The 25,076-nt window shown below is 31.6% G+C and overlaps 1 protein-coding gene and 1 long non-coding RNA gene across 7 annotated transcripts in view; one reads left to right on the plus strand and one right to left on the minus strand.

Moving 5' to 3' along the window:
* LOC114344088 (uncharacterized) overlaps positions 1–24,825 on the minus strand; it is a 59,670-nt gene extending 34,845 nt beyond the window's left edge. Inside the window, exons 1-4 of one of the 5 annotated variants that reach the window (XM_028294938.2) lie at positions 24,648–24,825; positions 24,476–24,593; positions 24,265–24,372; positions 15,811–15,965 (exon numbers count right to left, since the gene is read on the minus strand). In XM_028294938.2, coding sequence (XP_028150739.1) covers positions 15,811–15,965; positions 24,265–24,372; positions 24,476–24,593; positions 24,648–24,715 — 449 coding nt within the window. In that variant the 5' untranslated portion in view covers positions 24,716–24,825. The remainder of the gene's footprint in view (positions 1–15,810; positions 15,966–24,264; positions 24,373–24,475; positions 24,594–24,647) is intronic. The other 4 variants (XM_028294941.2, XM_028294940.2, XM_028294939.2 and 1 more) reach the window with 4 other exon arrangements.
* LOC126893460 (uncharacterized) lies at positions 4,902–7,734 on the plus strand. Of its 2 annotated transcripts, XR_007695669.1 has the most exons (4): positions 4,904–5,360; positions 5,461–5,711; positions 6,477–6,805; positions 7,146–7,734. It is a non-coding gene; the product is annotated as an uncharacterized LOC126893460 (long non-coding RNA). The 2 variants fall into 2 exon arrangements; XR_007701192.1 differs by having other exon boundaries at positions 4,902–5,360; positions 6,477–7,734.
* Positions 24,826–25,076: the final 251 nt, after the last annotated feature.

Genomic DNA, 25,076 nt, shown 5'->3' on the forward strand with positions numbered 1-25,076 from the left:
CTGCGCCTTACAGATGCGTATTGTCAACCACCAACACATATGGCCTCTCAGAGCCCGGTACCTTCATGGTCCAATGCCCCAATTTTGTGTGGTCCGAATGTTTTGTTTATATTTTAATGTTTTGCAGATGTGAATAGAACACACAGACAGTATGTTAGTGTTTGCTTTTATTTAGTTAACGATCGACTTTTGTATGGTAAACAAGAAATACACAGCTCCATCCAATATCGTAATTTTCATTGTAAAAAACCCTAAACCCTCTGAGATTATTTGTTAGTAACATCACATTATATGTTTGGCTATCCAACGTATAATATGTTATAATATATTATATTACAGACGAAATTGGAAAATTAGATGCTCAAACCAAAGAAAATTGCGTACAATGTTGTCAATAATTTCATTATATGTAATATCGTATTTATGTGAGATTAAACCACAATAATTGATTGTAATGAAAATTGCATTTTACATTTGTTTTGAACGTTTCGACTTCCAGCCCGAAAATCGTTTTCAAAAAAATATAAACTTGGAATTGTTAACATCTATATGTATCATTGGCGATTTGTGGCAGCCAATTTGACAGTTGACTTACTTGGTCTCGATCTTGTAGGCAAACAGCCATTTTTTTAACTGAAATTCTGATGATAATAATTTATCCTTCGATTGATATTAAATTCTGATTTTTGTGTGCTTTGGCCCAATAATATTGGTATATTCACATTGCTGACTTCTTCTTTCGGTACTGGTAAGCAGGCCGCGCACTGAATCGGCATAGAGCGATCGGCTCGACTAAGAGCAATCGGCAGATTGTGCTATACATAGAAATAAATGAGCCACCGCGCATCGCCTAAGAACGTAGAACGTCGAACGTTCTTAGGCGATGCGCGGTGGCTCATTTATTTCTATGTAAAAGTCTTGAGGTTTCTGCCACATAAAGGTTTCTCATTACAATCAATTGTGGTTTAATAGTATACAAGTATAATATTTAGTTTAAACATACCACAAGAAAACAATTTCAAAACCTCTTTATATATAATTATGTACGATTTTTAAAATTTTATGAAACTTGATGAAATATAGCATATTGATTAAGTATAACAAATTAATGATTATTTTGAAAGATTCGGTTGACTTATGTACGTCTAGTTTATACAGTAAGAGCCACCATACTAGACACAGGAACATTGGGCTATTACAGTCCTGGACCCTTCACTTGTTGCAATGTTTATTATTATGTCAAGTGACGTTTAGAACGTCAGAAAATGTATAGAAACTGAACATTACCATAGAAAGTTGACAGATAATAGATCAGCTGTATTAAATCCAACTGATCTAATTTTGACGTTTATAGTAGTTGTAATTTTGTTAAAGTTGTAAAAGTTTTAATGTATTGTAATATTCTTGGTCTTTGAATAAAGTTATTTTAAAACAGAGTAATAATACTCTTAACTAATGTATTTTTTGTATCGAAAAACAATGATTTTGAACAGTTTCTTGACAGTAACTTGGCAGGAATGAAAGTCACATCTGAGAACGGACCGGATTAGCCCATAAGTATAGCAATTAGGTGCCTACCCATGTGTCTAGTACGGTGGCTCTTACTGTGTATTGTACATATTGGCTGTCATTAGAGGTCCGAAAATTGCGTATAACTTTTAATTAATTGATAATAATTTATTGTGGAAAATGCCTAGAATCGTGTTAAATGGTTAAAAGCTTGAAAGTTATTTTTTAGTAAAATGAAAAGCCCAAATATGCTAATTTACAAAGCATTATAGTGCAATGCTTATTAACACCATTTTCAACAAGAGTTAAAACAATACTGCTAATTTTTAAATTAAAATTTGATAATTTAGTAAAATATGCCATGTTTACTGAAAAATTGCTGGATTTTATAGAAAACGAAAATTAAGAATCATTTAATAAAATTTGACATGAAGACAGATATAATATAAAAAAAGTATTGACCAAAATAAATTCTCTATCTGTTTTGAACTTCGGAATTTGTGTTTTTTGGATAGTGTGTTAATGTACTTAGCGGGTTTAGCAAGAAGTATCAACCCAAGGTCACAAGCATTTCTAGGAATAGAAAAATCTTGTACCCGAAAAAGTTAGAACCAGAGACCATCTGAAGATTTTTTACAATAATTTAAAAACTAAATATACTTCTCTAAGAAATTAACGCACCACCTTAAAATGGATCATTTTGTAGACCAGGTCGTCGCCCCCGTTAAATTATTCCGATTCGTTTTTTTTTTTCGCTCAAACTTACTCAAAAAGAGGTCATTATAACAAATTCACAGGGTGCCTGGAGGTGCCGCGGTAGGAAAATTGTTTAACAATTTTTTTAAACAAATTCAAAAAATCAATATTTTCACTTCGGACAATTTTTTTTATATTCTTTGGGTCATTCTGAGCAAAAAACGTCTCTTGTAATTTTTCTCTAAAATTGATAGTTGGCGAATTATATGCGAATTAAAATTTGAAAACGCGAAAATGGCAATTTTCAAGAATGGCGGTTAAAAATTATTATTATGAAAGTCAGAAAGTGACTAAATCAAAGTTTAAAGCCCCCCACAAGATCCTAAAGAAATTTTTATCATTATTTTATTACTAAGCTGTTATTTTTAATAATTAACAGTCAGCGCTATGCACGTACTTATTAGGAGGCCGTCAATTGTGAGTGCGAAAGAGATGTACCATTCCGGCAGTCCAATAGGGCTTTTCATCGATTCTCATTTGTTTCGAGCTTCTTTCATAAGTTGTATAATCTGTGTGTAATATTAATATACACGGATTATACGACATATGACAGAAGCTCGAAACAAATGACTGTGAATGAAAAGCCCTATACGCTCTTAGCGATCATTGAGAATAATTAAAAATAACAGCTTAGTAATAAAGTAATGACACAAATTTCTTCAGGATCATGTAGGGGGGGGGGACTTTAAACTTTGATTTGGTCAGTTTCTGACTTTCATAATAATTATTGTTATCCAAGTAATTCAGCCTTGAAAATAGTTATTTTCGTGTTTTTTAAATTTTAAATCACATATAACTCGACAACAATCAAATTTAGAGAAAGATCACCACAATAGACCTTTTTGCTCAGAATAACTCAAAGAATCTAAAAAAAAATGTGCGAAGTGAAAAAATTGATTTTTTGAATTTGTTTAAAAAAACTGTTTAAACAATTTTCCGACCACGGCACCTCCCGGCACCCTGTGGATTCGTTATGGTCCTTATAACAAATGGTCTTTTTGAGTAAGTTTGTGCAAAAAAATCGAATCGGAATAATTTACCTAACGGGAGCGACGATAAAGCCTGGTCTATTTGATGTCTCGAATTTCCTAAACCTGTTGTCCGATTTAAGTAATTTTTTAATACGTTATAGCCTTATTCTTTGACAATATAGCTGTCATAATATTTTTGCTAGACAGGTAAATTATCATTGTATACCGGGTGTACCAATCAAACTGTGATTTTTTCTCAAAGTTCGAGTGACCTGTGGAATATTCTAGCATTTATAAAATACTGAAATTAAAACCCAACTATAGCCTCATGTTTTCTTAACATTCTGTTTTTTGATTCATTCGCTTATGTTGGATAATAAAAAAGTTACTTTAACAACTAGCCTTGTTTTTCGTTGAAACAGGGTGTTTTCAAATAAGTATGGTAAACTTTAAGGGGTAGGTAATTCTGCATGAAAAAATAATGACAGTTTGCTTGATAAACATATTATGTCCGAAAATGCTTCGTTTCCGAAATAAGTGACGTTGAAATTTTTCTTACAAACCGACGATTTATTTATTGCTCTAAAACCGGTTAAGATATACAAGTTTGGTGAGTTTTAAGGGATAGTTGTTGTCTACAATTATTCTTAATTGTATATCAAAAAAGTGCACAATAACTTAAAACCCACCAAATTCCATTTGCATATCTCAACCGGTTTTAGAGCAATAAATAAATCGTCAGTTAGTAAGAAAAATTTCAACACCCCCTACCTCGGAAACGAAGCATTTGCGGACATGAAAAACAATGCTAGTTGTTAAAGTACCTAATTCTTTCATTATCTAACATAAGCCTATGACTCAAAAAAGAATGTGTGTGTACTTTGTACGCACGTAAGAAGTTATACTTCTATTATAATATAATTTCAACGAAATAAATATACCTACTTAACAGTTACAATACAAAAAATTAACAGTAATTACCAAAAATGAACCAAAACTTAACAATGCCAAATATTAAAAAAAAAAAAGAAAAAATATGAATCGTCCGGGATTCGAGCCAGCAATCTCGCGATTTTTTGATCTCTGGTCCAATGCTCTACCAACAAGGCCATCAAGCCGCATGCTAGTTACCTTTCAGACATAATTATACATCACGGTGACAAGTGAAATATAAAAATAGATGTTTTATTATTTTACGCCCAAGACAAATCCAAAGACACAAAATTATAATAAAAAACCTTTTAAACCACCTTTTTCAAATTGCGCAAGTTGTATTATTAATATTAATGTTAATAAATGAAATATAAATATTTTGACGTTTCACAATTTGACAATTCACTTTTAACTGCAATGCCTTAAAATTTTTAAAGCACTAGTGCCTTAAAGTAGCATTTTTTAACGCTCCTATGGAGTCCTAAAAATTGCATTTTTAACAAGTTTGTAGAAAAATATATTTAAAAACACTAATATATTCTTTCCACACCTTTTCTGGACTGATACATACATAAATTAAAACATTTTGAAGTATAACTTCAAAAATATAATATGAAAACTATTTAAAAAGGCAGTATAACTATTAACTAACCTTTGTTGTTTCTCTTCCCACAAATTTTAAAACGCAACAACCATACATAACCAAACCGTCAACCGTCCAAATCACAGCTGCGCTACAGCTGCCATATCCCAGGCAACCAAGTGACGTCAACAACGTCGAGGAAACGTCAGTATTTGGTGGAATATATACACGTAGTTGAACATTACGTCATATCGACGTCTTTTGTAGGTGATTTTAAATACGTAAGATTAATGACGTTAAAATACGTTTAAAAGACGTTTTCATTTCAGCCAGCCTAAGTCTGACGTCACGAAATTGGGAGGAGCTTGGAGCTTAAAAGTTACAAAACTAGGGTTATGTTTGTATCATCGTTGTCGTTTGTCGTTTCATTTCATTGTTTGTTTGTCCTAGTATTTTGCCTTTTTTGGATTCATTTGGATTTTGTTGGCTGTTTTGTGTGTATTTTTTAAAACTTCTGTTTGTCATTTGTAAATTTTATAAATTTACCACAATGCAAAGTGATTAGTTAAGGAAATTATTAATGGAAACTCCGCAGATGTTTTAGAAAGGTAGGCCAAACAATTTTTTATTTACTATTCATTTTTCCCTGATATTTATCAATAATGATGAATTTTGCAAGCAATAACATTATTTCTTTTCTTGTTTTAGATATTCATTGAAGCTGAAAATAATTGGAGATTTAGATCCATATACAATTCAGTCATCAGAATTGGATTTTACAGTGCATTCCATCAATTACTGTTATAATGCTATTATAGATAGACTGGTAGAGTCTCACAGTTACTGCTTTAAGCAGCAGATGAAAGCATACAAAAGCCTTCAGGCACATAAAAGCCTTCACAACTGGATTTGTTTTGAAACATTGATGTTTTGATGATTTCTATATTATTGTTGGAAAGGTAAGTCTTTATTTTATTTATTCACCATTAAGAAATATATGGATAACAGTATTAGTGTCTTTCGGATAAATGGGTTTTAAATATTAGATTTATTTACGTTTATATATCTGTATGAAACCAGACATATTGTCCTAATTTGTAAACTGTGTAACTCCATATTTCTCTGAAAATGAGTTATTACTGCCATTTATTCGAAAAAATCCCTACTCGTTTAAAAAAGGATGCACATGCATATTTTTACCAGAAGAGTAAATAGTGACATCTTCGTATACACTGTATCTCCCTTGCAGCAAATTTAGTACGAAAAATATGTATCTCCCCAGTTTGTCATACCACACGATTGACCTCACTGTTTAGAAAGTGATATTTTCAAGAAAGAGTTGGTGGTAAATAATATTAATACACTCATTAAACAATATAGGTACAAATGTTAGTACCTATCTATAAAATATTCCATTTTAGCATTCTATCTTTTAAAATGGGAGATACATAGTATTCGCATTAGTCATATTTAGAGAAATAATTTTTTGTGCCTCTGTAAAATTTGGATAAATGGAGTTACACAGTTTACAGATTAGGTCGACGACATGTAATTGCTATGATAGAAAAGAGAATAATAAACAGTCATGATCGTTTGTTCTAAAATTATATTATATGAATGTCTGATTTTAAAATATTCTCAATCATTGTAAAAAACGCAAATACTCGAATGAAAATAAATTTTTGTACTTGAAGCATTCCCACAAAGATAAAATATTTTTTTAGGTGAAAAATTCCCAAAAAGCTAATGCTAAACCGCTAGATGCTTCGGTGAATAGCCAGTTCCAATGGCATAGCAAATGCACATTGTATGTGTATGGCCAGTAATAGTGAAATTTGCAGCCATATTGCAGCAATCTTATTTGCAGCTGAGTATGCCCACAGCAAGACAGAAGAAGAAGAACCCAATGCATGTACAGATGTTACAGCTATGTACATTCTCTGGTGAAAAACTAATGAGTTTTCAAGCTGTTCGGTCAGAGTGCTTGTTGCGCTCTCTAAACGAACTGAAATATAAGACGGCTTTGGCTTCATGTTGCAGTGATATGAAAATGGTTAGTCATTTTTAATTATAATGTACTTCTTCATCATGAGTATTTATGTATAGGACTTTTCATTCACAGTCATTTGTTTCGAGCTTCTGTCATGTGTCACATAATATTAATATTATATCTACGTCATACGTTATTGGTATATATCAATGATACACACCAAAGACATATGGCATAGATATATTAATATTATGTGACACATGACAGATGCTCGAAACAAATGACAGTCGATAAAAAGCCCTATTAGTCTTTTAAGTGTGTATTATCAGATATCACATGTAAATTGTTTTTATCATGTTAATTTGGTCATTACAGTCCCTTAATAAAAAAATATATTTTTCAGGTGTCTGTGGATCTTTTTGTATGCAAAAATTTGTAATAATTATTTGAAATCATTTTGAGGATTATTAGAGTATGGAAATATATGTGAGAACACATACTATTATAGTTTTGTCCTATTTTTTATCATTCAATAGTCTTCTTAAAATTTATAAATATAAAGCAGATAGTTTTCATTGAAATTCAATATATTGGGTCTTATTTGTATGTATTCATTTTTGACTAAAGGTACGATTCCGATAACGACTGCAGACAGCAACTGCAAACATCAGTTGCAGTTCTCGGCGTTATGGATGTTACTACTTTGCACTATTTATCTGTATGAGACTTATTCCGACATCTGACTGCAACTGCTGTCTGGCAGAACGTCAGTTGCTAATAATTATGCAAATTATTAGTGCAAAATAATGACGTCTGTCATGGTGACAACTGTAACTGCCATCTGCAGTCGTTGTCGGAATCGTACCTTTAAAGTGTGTGGTATAATTATAATAATTATATATATATTATATAACTTAAATGGTTTAAACTTAAGTTTGTTATTACATTGTGACTTAAATGTTTAATTTGTTAATAAATGATTTATTAGTTTATATGTTGTTTCACTTTTGACACAGTAAATACGTATAATATAAAAAGTGAAAATTCTATGTATGTTATATATGTTGCATTGAGGATATTATAATTCTATGCATTTTAACAAACCTTCCATTTGGTTTTACTTAAATGGAAAAATTGCAGTACTAACAATGCCCATACGAATAATTGAATGGGCCTGCCGAATAACGTTGTCACATGGTTTGTTTTTGAGAAGTCAAAGAAAGAGTTTTAATATTGTGATGATGGTGAGTTTATACATTTTAAGGGTTAGTAATACAGTTTTTAAATACAAAATACAAACTGTATTACTCACCTTTAAAACGTATAACTCACCATTATCACAATATAAAACTTTTTCTTTGACTTCTCAAAAACAAACCATGTGGTGGACCCATTCAATTATTGTGTATTTCTAAAACCATAAAATGAAAATTAAATCTAAAAACGACGCAAAATCGACGTAAAAACTACGTTTTTCATATCACGTATTTAAAACGTGATAAAAATGACGTGATTTATGGTGGGACATATTCACGTGATCTTCGACGTCGAAAAAACGTGATAAACTGACGTCGTTTGGTGATAATAATGACGTTTTTTCAACGTTTTTTAAACGTTATTTGGTTGCCTGGGATTGGATAATTTTTGACATGTCATTTGAACATCCAATCAGAACAAAGTTATAATGCGCATGCGCCGGAATCGTAGGTTTTAACATATAAAAATTCACCCTCATATCGCGCGTAAAGAAGTATAACTTCAAAAACAGAATGTTAAGAAAACATGAGGCTATAGTTGGGTTTTAATTTCAGTATTTTATAAATGCTAGAATATTCCACAGGGTGACGCGAACTTTGAGAAAAATTACAGTTTGATTGATACACCCTGTATACAATAACAATTTACCTGTCTAGCAACAATATTATTATAGCGATAATGTTAAAGCATAATGCTATAAAAAAAATCACTTAACTCTGACAACAGGTTTAGGAACTTCGAGACATTAAAAATTACCAATTTTTAAGATGGAACGTTAATTTCTTGGAGAAGTGTGTATAAAGCCTAAGATTAGAACTCTTGGACATAGAACTACAGAAGCACCGTTATCTCAATATATCCGCCTACAGCGTCTTCAATGGGCAGGGCAGGCCATGTATTTAGGATGGAAGAGAACAGGCTTTCACAAAAAACTGTTGATTGCAAGAATGCACGGGAAGAGATGTATTGGGAGACCAAGAAAGCAATCTACAACAAAAAAAATTAAATTTATAAAAATAACTTCAAATTATGGAGATGACGAATATCTCTTATGAAGATGACTTCGAAACAACAAAGTATGTACATGGTAGTCAGTAAGCGCGAAATATTAAATACACCGCTTTTGGTTAACCAGTGACAATGGAACCACTCACTTGTTACAGACGCATTTTAAGAATTTCGTGTGTGGATCGTGTGACTGATGTTGAGGTCCTACGTAGAAAAGGCAAAGGATGCAAGATTATTAACACCATCAAAGAACGCAAACTAGAATATCTTGGCCATGTTATCAGGAATGAACAGAGATATGGCTTGTTGCAACTCATTCTTCAGGGCAAGGTATTTGGAAAGAGAGGACCAGGGAGAAGAAAAATATCTTGGATTCAAAACCTGAGAAACTGGTTCAATACATCGACAACCGGACTATTCCGAATAGCAGCCAGCAAAGTTAGGATAGCCATGCTGGTCGCCAACATCCGGAACGGATAGACACCATAAGAAGAAGATTCTGATGGAGATGACCCTAATTGTACGCTTGGCCGAGTAAGTATAGGTATAATGAATAAAGCTCAGAAAGCTATTATCACTCCAAAATGTTTGACACGAATAATGAGAAACGTAGAATTCTAGTTCTATAACAATTCATTTTATAGGAAAAGTGTAGAGAAGAAGATATTTTGATGTAGTAAATATTGTACTCTGGTAATGAATTTATAATGCTGGGGCCACAGTAACGTCTAATGTAATGCAAATAATGCGTTAATTAACGGCATTAGACGTTACTGTGGCCCCAGCATAACTCTCACTGTAGTTTTATTACCAAAATATAATATAAAAACACCACATGTAATTCAAAATTGCGTATGGTAAGAAGTGTTAGTTGTCGAGATCTTGATGCCTTCACTCTGTCGACGGAGAGAGCGCACTCTCGCGGTGAAATATGTTGGTAAAGAACGTAGGTTCGGCTTGAGGGCGGCCTGAACAAAGATTATAACAAAATTTGTGGAAATGATTATTTCTATTAACGACATAATTATTAAGAGGTGAATACAAATTGAAGAGATCGATTCCGAGTTTTTAGTCAGTATAGAGTAATGTAATAAAAAAATAGACAAGATTTAACCGACCCACAATATCTTTGGTTCCAAAGACTGCTGTAGAATTCTATCAGTTACCGGTATATGGAGCAAAAATGATTCTTACTTCCGTTCACTTTATTTTGCTAATAATACAGTGAGTAAACATACGATGATATATTCTCTTTCTACTAATCCTGTATTAAATATAATATTGAATAAAGGACTATACTCCACAAACTTAGAGGGATGCTTTTTTAGGGGGCTATAACATTTTTTCGAAAAATTCTATACAAATAATGGAAATCGTTTTAAAAACCAGATTCTTCTAAAAATTCTGAAAAGATTGTATAACCTAGATATTAGGTTATGCACCTCTTTTCAATTGACACGCTTGGCCTAAATCTTATAGGCCACAGGAAATGTGTGGTTGAAAAAAATGTTTATTATGTCAAATTCTGACTGTTTTTGTGTTATTTTATTTGTATTATTATTTTGTGTATTGCATATGTATTGTGTATGATATTGTCGATGATTTGTTCTTCGACTTCCTTTAAAACTCCACTCTTGTTGGTATGTTCTTGTTGTTGACTCCTTTAAGTATTGGCAACCAAAGCCTGTGTTGCATTCTGCTGATGGGTTTGCTACACATTTTCTTCGCTAAGTAGGATAAGAGCTGCTTCTTTGACTTTTTTCTTTTTCATTTGTTTCGTTGATGATTATTCATACATCTTTCGATTGTACTCTGTGCTCGTTGACCCAGGCATCTTTGCATATCTGGTATTTCTCGCGAAATCCCAGGTTTTCAAATTTTCAGAGTATCTAGATACCTATCTAGACTCCGTATTGTGAGGTTCTAACATCAGGATCAGCAACCCACAGTGTGGGGAAGTTCTACGTTGCCGTGATGTAAAATCAAGGAAAAGTTTAAATAGCACACATATTATTTTATACAAAAATGTAACTTTATAACATTTAAAGGGTCTTCACATGGATATTTTGGTGGCTAAAGCCAAGTAAATTGAAATATAAAAAACGAATAAACTTATAGTTAAATAATATGGCATATTTAGAATCATTACCGCTAATATAGTTTATTATTTATAGCCCAATAAATGACCGTTTTGGAGTGTAATTTTCAAGGGCAACTCCGAATTGTATGAAAATTTGGATTTAGGTTCTACTTACCCTCCACTTCAAAGTTGAATTTGTGCCGTTGGTTGCTTTTACTTAGGGGGTGACAGTCACTCCTTCTCGGGGTTTGAAAAACACGTGTTTAAAATAAGTCCGGAAATGGAAAAATTGACTGATTATAAGCAACAAAAAAGTAAATGTTTTATCGAAAAAAATATTCTGAGCAAAAGTGTAGCTTATGAAAAAACGAAAAAAATGGTGTATCAGTAAAGTCTATAAATTGAGTAAAAGCAAAGTTGTAGCTCATGAAAAATACGTTCTTATTCATCTAATTCCAAATCGAATAATTCCACGCGAAATCACCGAAACATTAAGCACTTTTCGGGAAAAGCTTATTAACAGTTTTAAAGTATCTAAAAAAAAGCTTTATATTTGTTTTTTACAAAACTTTCTAGCATCAAAAATAAACGAGTTACACTGAAAAAAAAGTTGGCCCCTTTTTTTGTTAAAAAAAATCGTGAAAACCTCCCTCTATTTAGTATCCTAAATAAAATTAATCGTTAACCTTTACCATTAATTTTAACTGTATGTGTATTAATTGTTTATATGATCTGTAAGTTTGATGGCTTTGAAGTGCTTATTTTTGAAAAATTTCCTTTTTTCAAAATAACTTAAAAAATATTAGCGATAAGAAAAATTTAAAGAGTAAAAAATGTAGGTTTTGCTATTAAAAATATGCTAGTTTTATTTTGTTTTTCCGTAAGACAAAAATTGGTTAAGATATGGCTGTTCAAAATTTTCATACACTCGTGATTAGTGACTTCAAGTTTTTTCAACTATAACCCTTTCAAAAATAAGCACTTTAAGGGCCGGTTGTTCGAACGCTAATCTAAAATGATCATTATCAAATATTTAATTACTGTCATAACTGTCAATGTCAACTTTGATTGGGTTGCTGAAAACATACTTATTGATTACAATTATGAAATTATTTAATCAATTATGTTAATAATTGTTATGTTAATTGATTAACTAATCTCATAATTATAATCAATTGAGACTTCTGAGAAATCAGAGTCGAGACTTCTGAGCTTCACCGATGAGGCATAAGGATGCTGAAATAGCTATATGGAGATGGTGGTCCAACTCTGAATCAAATATAAACAAAACCTGCCTTGATCTTTTTTATCATAATCAATTATGTTTTCAGCAACCCAACCAAAGTTAACATTGACAGTTGTGACAGTAATTAAATATTTGATAGTGATCATTGTTGATTAGCGTTCGAACAACCGGCCCTAAACCGATGAGACTGACAGATCATATAAAAAATATATAAGTAAATTGTTTGTAAAGCGGTAGCGATTAATTTCATTTGGAGAGCTAAACACGGGGAGATTTTCATGATTTTTTTTACAAATAAAAAAAGAGGACCAACTTTATTTTTAGCGTAACTCGCTTATTTTTAATGCTAGAAACTTTTATAAACAATTAAAATAAAGATTTTTGTAAACACTTTAAAAAAGTTTGAATGGGTTTTTCCCGAAAAGTGCTAATTTTTCGATGAATTCACCTTGAAATATTCGATTTGGAATTAGACGAATAAGAACGTATTTTTCATGAGCTACAACTTTGTTTTCACTCGATTGATAGACTTTACTGATACACCATTTTTTTTTTTGGTTTTTTATAAGCTACACTTTTGCTAAGGATATTTTTTTCGATAAAATATTTACTTTTTGAGTTATTTGCGAAAAACCGTCTGAAAACGTAGTTTTTTTTGTCGAAAAATAAACATTTTCAATCGCAAATATCTCGAAAAATATGGACTTTAAAAAACTCTGTAGAAAAAAAGTTGCTTAAAATCAGTCAATTTATCCATTTCCGGTCTTATCTTGAACCTATGTTTTTTCACCCCCGAGAAGGGGTGACTGTCACCCTGCAAGTAAAAGCAACCAACGGCACAATTTCAACTTTGAAGTGGAGGGTAAGTCGAACCTAAATCCAAATTTTCATGCAATACGGAGTTGCCCCTTAAAATTACACGGTATCGCCGTATTTCTCGATCATTTACTGGGCTATTAAAATAGTTGATTATCGCTAATATAGTTGTTCCATTATATCTTTGAACAAACGTCATCATTCATTTGAAAACAAGTTAAATCAAGAAACGTATGTCGATATGTAATATCATTGATATGTACTGTCAATTTAGTAGTTAGGAAATGGATGTTATCGGCGGACGTATTTTATAAAGTTATATTGTACGTTTATATTTAACAGGGTTATAATATTATATTTAAAACAATATAACTTTATAAAATAAACACAATATAAGCTATAAATTCCAATAGGCACAACATATACGCTAATGTCACTGTCACTGAAAATGATAAACGTCAAAACTCATAGTAAACAAGATATCAAAGACATGCTGTATTGTTTAACCTTGTTTAACTTATTGTGGTTTCTATGGACAAACGGTTTAATTTTGCGATACTAGTTTCTGTGAGTAAAAAAAGAGACCTAGTGTAAAAAGTAATTCGTGAATAATTTCATGCTTGTGCAAAGATATAATGGGAGAACTATATCCAAACATGACATTATTATGTTACACAATAACATTACGTTTGAGTTCACCCTAATCAAAATATAAATATAAAACAATTATAGACCAGTAAGGATCTGTTTTTAGGTGGATATGAGAGGTGGCATTCAGATTTTTGCGGATAAAGTTAGGTGATAACTTCGTTAATAATAATTGATTTATGCTCCTTCTCAAATATGCCCGGAACATTAATAAAAAAAATAAAATATTTAAAAATTTCAAAAAATTTCGATTTTTTTTTTCTAATTTTTTTGCTTATAACTTAAAAACTATTCATTTTAAAACAAAGTCCTATAGGAATAAAACAAATATAATTAAATTTTCTATCAGATTCGATTGGTTAAAAATGTCTTAATTTATCACCCTTGCTTCAAAATAGCAATAAATATAAAATAAGGGGGCAAAACAAGCCTGTCTTTATTCAATGATTTTCCATCACTTGGGTTACACTTGGAACCTTCCTAATTCGCTTAGAAAATTGTTGTAATGTGCTAAAACTGTACACCAAATTTCATTAAAATTGACTTACTAGATTTTGCATAATAATTTTGCAATCTAAACTTTTTTTAAAAAATTAAAATTTTTTAAAATCTTGCACAACAAAACCTAGAACATACAAATATTTGTCAATTTTTTACATATAAAGAAGTACTCCCCCTATCTAATACACTTTACAGAATTAAAATCGGATTATTTAAGCAGCCTCAGCAATGTTTTAAAGTTATAAACAATTTTTTGGCTTATAAACAAAATAGTGCTGTGGCCAGGAGGGGGTGCTACGGGCTCCTTTATTTAGATGGACTTACCCAAGTTTTTTATGTATTTTGACCCGTAGAACACGAATTTTTTGGGTAACAGTTGATCCGGATGTCGATAAGATTGTTATAAACAAAGAACTTGAGGAATTACATAAAATCGATTTTTCGCAAAATAAAACTACAATAAAATTTTTTTTGTATTTCTTGGGTAATTCTAAGCAAAAAATGTTCTTGCAAGTTTTTTTGTAGGATAGAAACGCGGTGGAACTTTCAAAAAATCGAGAAATTGCAATTTTTGAACACGAATAAAGTTTGATTAAAAAATAAAATAGCAATTATGCTGACAGCATTTGAAAGTTTAAGTCAAATTATACCGGTTTTAATTATTTGCATTGCTAAAAATTAATTTTTTTATTATTAAACAAAGCTATTTGTTTATAAGCCAAAAAATTGTTTATAAATTTAAAACATTGCTGGGGCCCCTTAAATAATCCGATTTTAATTCTGTAAAGTGTATTAGATAGGTAGAGCACCTCTTTATATGTAAAAAAATTAGTCAACTTCTAAATGGTCTACTTTTTGTTCAGAAAGATTTTAAAAAATTTGAACTTTTTTAAAAACATTTAGATTGCAAATTTATTATGCAAAATTTATTAGGTCGATTTTAATTAAATTTAGTACACGATTTAAGTATGTTACAAAGAATTTCCTAAGCGAATTACTAAGGTTCTAAGTGCCACCAAAGTGGTTAAAAAATATTGAATAACAACAGACTTATTTTGCCCCCTTATTTTGTATTTACTGCTATATTTCAGAAAAGGTAATACCTTAAGACATTTTTTACCAGTCGTATATCATACAAAATTAAATTATCTTTATTTTATTTCTCTACGACTTTGTTCCAAAACGAATCGTTTTAAAGTTATAAGCAAAGAAAGCAGAAAAAAATCGATGTTTTTCGAAATTTTTAAATATTTTAATTTTTTTATTAATGTTCCGGGCATATTTGAGAAGGAGCATAAGTCAGTTATTATTACTGAAGGTGTCACCTAACTTTATCTGCAAAAATCCGAATGCCACCTCTCACATCCAAAAATAGACCTTTTTTCGCAGATCCTTATTGGTCTATTAGGTAACTACTTAATAAAAAGAGAATATCTCATCGTATTTTTAAAGATTCTTTTGTATCATTTAATTATTTAAGTATATCTATTGCCAAATATGTTAGCAGCTTACTTTTTGATCAACATTTTGATATGAGTTTCTGACACAGTGGGAAACATGCCAGATATTTTGCCGACGAGTACTTCATCTGGATCTGCGGGCATAAAGGTACTGTCTTGGACCTTGGCGGACCTTACCGTCAAAGGGCTAGCTTTAGGTTTCATGTCCTAGAAAACAGACTGATTAGTGGTTGTATTCATATATATTTACTGCAAAAGTTTCTTAATTTTAACAGCAAAACGTTTTATTTTTGTTCCATCAGGTAATATGGTAATATTGAAAACAAAAATACTAAGACTGATATTTTATTCCATTTAACACTTTTTTCGGTTCTTTCAAATAGGCATATTAAATTATATATTGGATCGTCATAAACATTTGTTTTACATGGATCAGAAAAGTGAAAATGGGTGATTCATAACATACATTCCATTTTATACTTTAAGTTTCTTTCGCGAAGTTTATTATTCTTTTTTGAGTACCTACTGGAAATAGTTACCGCATATGATTATCTTGCAAGTATATTTAGGATCAATGATGGAAAAATAGATCTCGAAGTAACAAACAGAACAAAAAAAACGAATAAGTTGTACTACGCACTAGCACCAGTTCTGAGAAAAAAGAATTATCTTACGAAACAAAAATGAAAATAATATAATACGATTGAAATATCGATGTAGAAAAAGCATAATAGTAGGATAAATGCAATGCAGATGAGACATCTAAGAACTATAGTCGGAAAGACCAAATGGGATAGAATAAGAAATGAGACAATAAGAGGGATAACCAAAAATTCAACAAAATATTAATGAGAAAATTAAACTGGTATAGACTTTTGATGAAAATGAAACCCAGTAAACTAATGAGAAAAAATGACGAAACAAGAAATGTCACAAAAAATAAAAAAGGCAGATCGAGGAAAAAATGGATACATCAAATAGTAGATGCGGGAAAGATTAAACAGAAAGCTCTTGAAAAAATGAAAATAATAGCACAGTACAGAAAAGAATAGTCGATATGGGTGAATATGTAGCATACTAAACGCAAATCCGACACCTGAAAGGGTATAAGGAAGGGGAGAAAGAAAGGAAGAACAAGTATTAGATGAATATATGAATAGGTTTCAATGAACTAAGGTTTAAGGATGTATCTTTGAACTTATCGTATTTAGAAATGGAAATATCTTGAAATAATTCATGGAGTAGTTCTTTTAGAATTTTAGACAAACAGCCGTTAAATGTAGTGAATTGTATGAAGCTTTTTGTATTCAGTTTCTTATTTATCGAGTCGATTAATTTAGAGAATTATCAAATGCATGATACCAGAAATTTTCTGAAGTTGAATAATTATTTTGCATATACATTCTATCATAAATTTCCATTTCCATCAATGTCACATCTCTTCAGTTTTCATTCAATAGTTCGAATGAATATCGTACATTCCTTTTTAGAATGTACGATATTTTTTCTAATGCCTAACTGCAGCATGGAAACAATCATAAACATCATGCTCCGCAAGGTTACAGTAAAAGCATTATGGTAAATACTTGATACAGAATCAACCGAGAATTAGGCTCAGATATGTCATTCAGACCAGAATTTCCTGGACAGACAGAATAACCAATGAGGAAGTACTAACAAGAATACAGAACAGCAGGGAGATACTGGATTACATCAAAATAAGAAAACTTTAATACTTGGGCCATGTAAAACGTGGTGACAGATATGAACTCCTAAAATTAATTATGCAGGGAAAGATTCAAGGAAGGCGCAGCATGGGTAGGAGAAAAATGTCCTGGCTGAGAAATCTCAGAGAATGGTTTGGATGCAGCTGTAGTGTCAAAAGTAAGAATAGCGATGATGATTGCCAACCTTCGTCGCGGAGATGATACGTAAAGAAGAAGATATGTCATTCCATCCTTGCCAAAACTACATGTTGTCATGTTTCGAGATGCCATGCTAAACATATTTAATATTGTGAGAAATGCTGTGTCCAAAAATCGAGAAGTGTGTCGGGCTGTATAAGTCCACAAAAAGAACTGGAATAGAAATAGAATACCCAGAGCGAGAATCCCAGAAACAATAAATAGAAACGTGACATGTTTCGTTGTAGCTGTTGGAATATGCGTCAAGCTAAATATAACTTGTAAAATATGGAGACGGATTTTGATGATTTCAGATAATCAAGCAACCATTAAGGTGATATTATAAACTCCTATATTAAATCAATAATGGAATTCTGATGAAGACTAAGTAAAAAAAATTAAAAACAACCTGGTCTAGCTATCTCGGAATGGACCTGAATCGTAGCGGAATCCAGGACAACGAATTCGCAGAATAGTATAAGAAAGAGACAAAGACGTTTCCACAAAGTGTGAAATTTGGTGAGGAAAGAAGGATAATAACATTATGGTCGACTGAAAAAAACACAGGTAAAATCACTACAATCGGCCTGTGGGTTCCAAATTATTGTCGTGCCTTAAGATATACCATGATATGATACGAAATAAAAGATGAAAAAATTCCCAACTTAATTTGAAGCCAAGAACATTCTAAGAGCATGGGAATAATAGAATCTAGAAATATTTAAAGTTAGTCAAAAAAATCTTGGTAGAGGTATTACTTCAAACCTATCTTCTGCTTCCTGTTCTTCTCCTATTGGAGATTGGATATCATCAAGGCTATTCGAACATTGTTTACAGCTGTTCCAAACAGTTTGTTTGTGGTGCAACCAAACCAAACTCTTGATTTTCTCATCTAGGACTTCTTCATCAGCCCGGATTACTTGGTCCTTCAATCTTTGCCTGCATTATACATATCATGTATGGATGTTTTGTCTCCGCCTTAGATAGCCCGAGCATTCGAATCTTCTCTTTTTTATGGTAAGTACTTATTACTTCGGGCCTTTTGTTCATTCGACATAATATTTCTTCATTTGATAATCGGTCTACCCAACTTATTCTTAAAATTCTTCGATAGCACCACATTACGAAACTCTCAATGCTTTTTATATTGTTGTGTTTGAAAGTCCATGCTTTTACGCCGTACAAGGTACATAGGATCTTAACATTCTTATTTGTAGAGGAAGATTTATATCATGATTATTAAAAAGTTTCAATTATCTCAACAATTTTTTAACATTATTACATCACTGTTGAAGTCAACTACGACAACATTATAATGATTATTCTTTTTTGCTGTTAAAATGAAAGAAACTGAAGATAATACCAACTACTGAAACAAAAAAAATGAGCTGAAACACTATTAATATCGAATGAAACACAGAAAGCTATAGTATATTAACTGAGTTCGTTTCAATGGTCACAGTTATTTTCGCTTGTAAATAATTCTTTGTTAGACAGTGTTTTCCATCACTGTAACACGTCGAAAATATAAAGCTAAGGCTAAGAGAGTACGTTAAATTATACAAGATATAATAATATTAAGATAAAAATTATACAGATAAATTTGTAGGTACATAAAATTTTTTATTTAATTGATATACATATTAGAAACTCAGTGTGCCGGATCTATTTTTTGATCATCCTATTAAACAGTTGTGTAGTAAAAACTGTTTTTATATCTTTAACAATGTCGTGTAGTTTAACTGCACAAGTAGAATCGTATAGTGTAAACTCGGTTTAAAATTAGTCTCTGGATCTAGCCTAGGATCTATCTTACATGCGATCAAATCAATAGAAACAGAAGGGCTATCCGATTCAACGATAACGAAGACGAAATTAATAAGTATGTAACAAACGACAAACTCAAAAATAACAAAGCTGTCAGTCCAAAATGATTTACCAGCAAATGTTATAAAAATAGCCGATGAATAATCTCCATTTCCATCTTATATAATAGTAGGGGAGGAAAGTATGCTTACAGTTACTCAAGAGTTATGGGGACCTATTGGGCTGTGAAGAGTAGGTCCTAAAACCAAAAAAAGTTAAGTTAAGTTTTCCATAAAGTGGGGGACTTTCCATTTTTAATGTAATTTTTCATTTCCAACAATCGTTTTTTTCAATTATAGTGCCATCTATCCATAATTCGACAAAGGGTCTAGAATAAAAGTTGCTTATTGTTACGTAAAGAATCGAAATCTGCAATAAAAATTGGGGGCTCCTATTTAAGATTTTAAAGTAACTCCCCAGCCCACCACCATGGGGGTCGTGTTTGGTTCCATTCGATAGATTTTTCAAAAATATTGAATACGTGTATTCTGCAGTTTTTCGATCTGATGTTCATTTCGCGAAATATCGCGGGGTTCGTATTTAAAATTTTTAATTTATTCCCCATCCCTCTCCGTGGGGGGTCGTGTTTGGTATCATTCGATAGATTTTTGAAAAATATTGAACAGGTATTTTTTAGTTTTTCGATCTGACGTTCATTTCGCGAAATATTCGCTTTTCTTGTGAAACTTTGTGACTCGCCCATTTCCTTACGCCCCGCTCAAATCGTCAGATTTTTTAAATATACACTCTTTTGCATGTATGTACTTACCTTATCTTAATCTCACGATTTCGAGTTTTTATAAGGATAGAAGAGCCAATATACGGTAGAGATGCATTTACGGGGTACAAGGTCTCCCCATGTGATAATCTGATGCGTTCGAGTAACTGCAAAAATCCCTGCTTGGGCTCCCCTACCATAAGGTACCTTTATTTTACACAATATTCAAAATTGTTATTATGAAAAACCATGTTTTAATATGCAAAATCCCTGCTTGGGCTCCCCTACCATAAGGTACCTTTATTTTACACAATATTCAAAATTGTTATTATGAAAAACCATGTTTTATTATGCAATATCTTCATTCTTCTAATTAAAAAAAAATTGCAAATTGTTCTCAAATTGCTGATACCCAACATCATGTTTATTTATTACAAAAATATGATAAATATTTTATTATTAATTTTAGGAAAAAAAGTTATTCTTCATAAAAACCTCTGCATGGTCTAAAATCTGAGATGCAACCATCAGATATCAAATTTTATCAATCTTATACGAGGTATGTCAAAAAATATGAATTATAAATGTAAAATATGAATCGCTCAAGAGTAAAGTAATTATATTTATAGACAGCGGCGTAATACGCATCTAAAAGGCATCATGCATTGCTATTTCTGTAAAACAAACTGTTACATTGTGATAGTTTTAGGTAAGTGTTTCTTATTGGATAGTGGTAAGGTGAACACAAAACTAATAAGACAGATAGGTAGACCATCTGACCTAAAAATGGAACGAACTCAGGTAATATGAAATAATTTTTGTACAGCATGTAACTGCATTTTTTAGAAAAGCATGATTATTCGCTCTGAACAGATACTTTGAAAAATAAATATGCACATCTTTTCGAATGACTTAAAGAGTCGAAGAATTTCAATAAATACCTTCACCTCGTAAAACCATTTAGTTTTAAAGATCACTGAAAAAAAGTTAACACATTAGTAAAGTAACAATTTACAAATTAGTGTGGCATATTCCAAACTCTTTTTTTTTCGATGATTCAATGATCTTATATTAAACAATATAAGATACACTTTTTCTGTTCTGTGCTACATACACTAACGTTACAATTCATTGATAAATATTTTATATGTTTGCTTCCATAAAAATATTAGGATATATGCAGTGGAGTGCTGGCCATATAAATGAATCGGTGCAATCACCGAGAGGCCGCGGCCTCTTGAGGCCGGTCAATAAGTTTTCATTATAAATAATGAATAAAAAAATTCTGATGATAGAAGGTAACATGAGGATGGGAGGCAGCTTTCCTATAAAATCACTGGGCCGCTTGAAAAGTTCCAGCACGCCCCTGAATATATATGTAAACTTACCTCTGTCCAGTTCTTGATAATGACGAAATAGATTAGAAGAATAATTCTTACATAGAACTTCAACAGATTGAATTTATTTTCTCGAACATTTGTAAAAGTGAAAGCAGGCAGAATACTGCAGGAGACACCGAAAATATTGTACACCTGATGCCAGCCAAATAGGTATGGGAGGCTAAGATTCGAATGAGAAGCAAAAACAAGGAAGGCCAAAGAAGACATGAGATTCTATAGCTGGACAGAAAACATGGAAAAAGAAAGAAAACAAATATATATATGATTAAAGAAATTGTATCATCATCATCATCATAAGTGGCTCGACAATCCATTGTGGATCTTGGCCTGCTTGCAAAGAAGTTGCCACTCCTGTCGATTCCTGACAACTGATACAAAGAAATTGTATATGTACCCTAAATTGAAAGGTACAAGTTTTCGATTATATACATAATATGAGTTACAAAGGGAATTCTTTCAACACTCTTGTTAAATCAAGAGAAGACAATATTTATCCTTATATCAGTAAAATAAGGTATAAAACTTTTTAACGAAGTTAATTTTACCAAAACATATTAAGGTAATATGTGAAATGAAAATCAAAGATCAAGTGTTTACAATCATATACTTTTGTTAACGTGAATTTTCATCAAAGGTATATTATATAAGGAAAGGTATATATAAGGAAATTATATAGATAAAAAATTGTATGACTAATTTATTTATTGACCTTTTTAAAATGGTATTGTTTCTGAACAACATATTCTATGAAAACAAGACAACAAGCATATGAATGCTAAAAAAGCAAATTTGCAATGATATGTCTGCAGGAAAACATGAAGCATGATAAAGGCTCATATACCTACCATATAATAGTATACCACAAAAGTCACTAAGTTTAGTTTATGCCAATAAAACTCCTGCACAATATTTCAAGCTAATTAGGGATGTTGGAAATTTGAAATTGTGAAAATTATTTCACATAACTGGGAACTTTTAAGCAGTGCAGGTAATTTTAAAAGTACAGTTCGCCAAATATAGCTGAAAGTGTGAAATTCCCATTGCCTGCGTGAACAAGGAAGTGAGAACGCGCATACAAACGGTCTGGACCATCAGTGCGAGTGCAAGGTCCATCACATGACAAATGCACATCATGAGCGTAGTTATTTTCACAGTTTCAGCTATTTTTGGTGAACTGTATATTAGGTAGGTACATCTATTTACCCAAATGTTGAGTAAGAGTGTCATATAATTTATCTCTATTATTGAAGTAATAGGTTTTGATATTTATAAAACCAGTATTATTGGTAACAACTTCTCTTAAAAAATGCAGTTTGAATTTAACGGTTTGATTGTTTATGTACACCAGATGTGTGTCTAAAAATTTACAGTTATTCATAAACCCACAAAACGTGATGGTGCATATCCAAAAAAAATATAAAAGTCTTGGATATAATGGTAACAATATTTTTTTAAATTCTATAAATAAAATGATTATAACTAAGAACATAATATATTTTTTATGTTTGATAAAAGATTTTTTCATATTTCTTTCGTCTTTAAGACATTCGCCACCAAGCAACTCATATATTATGAGCCACATAGATTTTTCCCATAGACCAGTGTCATATCTATGAGCCGGGGATCGCACTGCACATAATGGCAATTTAAATAACCATGGTCTATGAGGACGAAACTTAAATACCCCCTTGGTAGTGAACATGTTAAGCTATATTTCAGGAAGTCAATAAAATTAATCACTAATACAAAGTAATTATAAAGATTTGGCATAATACAAGTTTAAGAGAATGAAAATTATCTACTAAGTCATATGATACTCAAAGATATTGTTGAATATACTAGAAAAAAAAGTTAAATTTTTGAAAACAAAAGTATCCTGATTTTTTTTGTAAATGCCCTATCAGAATTGAAGTCAGAGTTGGAAAAAATTGTGGTATTTGCTTTATTTGTTGTAACAAATTAATTCTCAGTAGCATGTATTAAGTAGGTAAGTATTACAGTAGAACCCCGTAAATCCGAACTAATTGGGGGGCAGCCTGTTGGGATTCCGAAAAGTTCGGAATTATCCTAAAGTCAGCCTAATTAATAATCAAAGCTTTCGTTTTTGTTGATTTTGAGTCGCAAAACGTTCTCGCAAGAGTGTGGACAATATTGTTGGACTCAAGTTAACGGCAAGAGAACCGAAGTAAGTTTATATTTAACCTTTATAAGCACTACATATAAAGTAAATACGTATTCATTTTTAAGAAATTTTAAATGTCAAAGTCCTATTAATCCTAAATTGTTCAATTTACTGGATTTATTCTGTATAATAAACATGTTTTTTCAGTTTTTGTCTTGAATATTTTATTTTTTCACTTGCTGTTGGTTCGGATTTGCCGAACGTTCGGATTAGCGGGGTTCTACTGTATATCAATATCTCAAAACCCAGCAAATGACCCCTTCTTCCACTTGCCCCTTTAATAATTGTTATTTGGTTTGAGCCTCTCATGGGGGTTACTGTAAATCTTTTAACAAATTAACAACTCTATTAATTTAAATATAAATGCAATGTTTTTGTTTATCATTTTTCCAAGACTTTCAGAATGGAGGTGCACTTATGTACAAGTGGACAATACCTGCAGGGGAACACTCTTGGGATTCATATGTGTTGGCATTTGAAATGCTGGTATAGGGGAGGTCTGGCGAGGATACACATAATTTCTTCGTGACTCTGGGGTTCCGTGCTAGAATTTCAACAAAAACAAATTCCAACAGCAGCATGTGAGAAAGGCAGTATGGTTAAATATATAAATAAGCGAATCTAAAGGATTAACATGCAAAAATCACCTGTAGTTGTATATACTCAGCTGCAGCATATGCTTGTTTTGTAGTTGTATGTAAGTGCCTATGTCTTATTCTAGGATCCTCCCATGTAGTTGTTTTGGTATAATGGTTGATGTAATAGCTATAAAACATTTAATTAAACATTCTGTCAACTAAACTTATGTACTTTTCTTACTATTTTCCAGATATAGGATCTCTTTTACTGTCCCATCCAGGGGGTAAAGGATTTTGCAGCTCTGCCATTGTGAATAATTAAATTAGATAATTATCGTTCTGCTAGTTTAGTTAAATTGAAATGATCTTATGTTTATTATTGATTTTTGAAATGTCAAATGATTAATTGACAACAGGATCACTGTCAAAGTCAAACTTCTCTTTGCTAGAGATGGGAATTTTTATTAATGTGTATATCCTATAAAGGATAACGAATCATAAACATTTATTTTTGTTGTTTTATTTTGTCTTAAATAAATCAAATTACCAGTCTAAACGTATCCCGGATAAACGCATTCGTCGTTTGTATACACAGTTAGCTCCTTTCTAATATTAGGTTTGTTCTAGAATCAGTTTCAAACGGTTTGAAACCATCAGCGATTAGCTGACC

This window comes from Diabrotica virgifera, chromosome 1 (assembly GCF_917563875.1).
Source record: "Diabrotica virgifera virgifera chromosome 1, PGI_DIABVI_V3a".
Classification (NCBI taxonomy): domain Eukaryota; kingdom Metazoa; phylum Arthropoda; class Insecta; order Coleoptera; family Chrysomelidae; genus Diabrotica; species Diabrotica virgifera.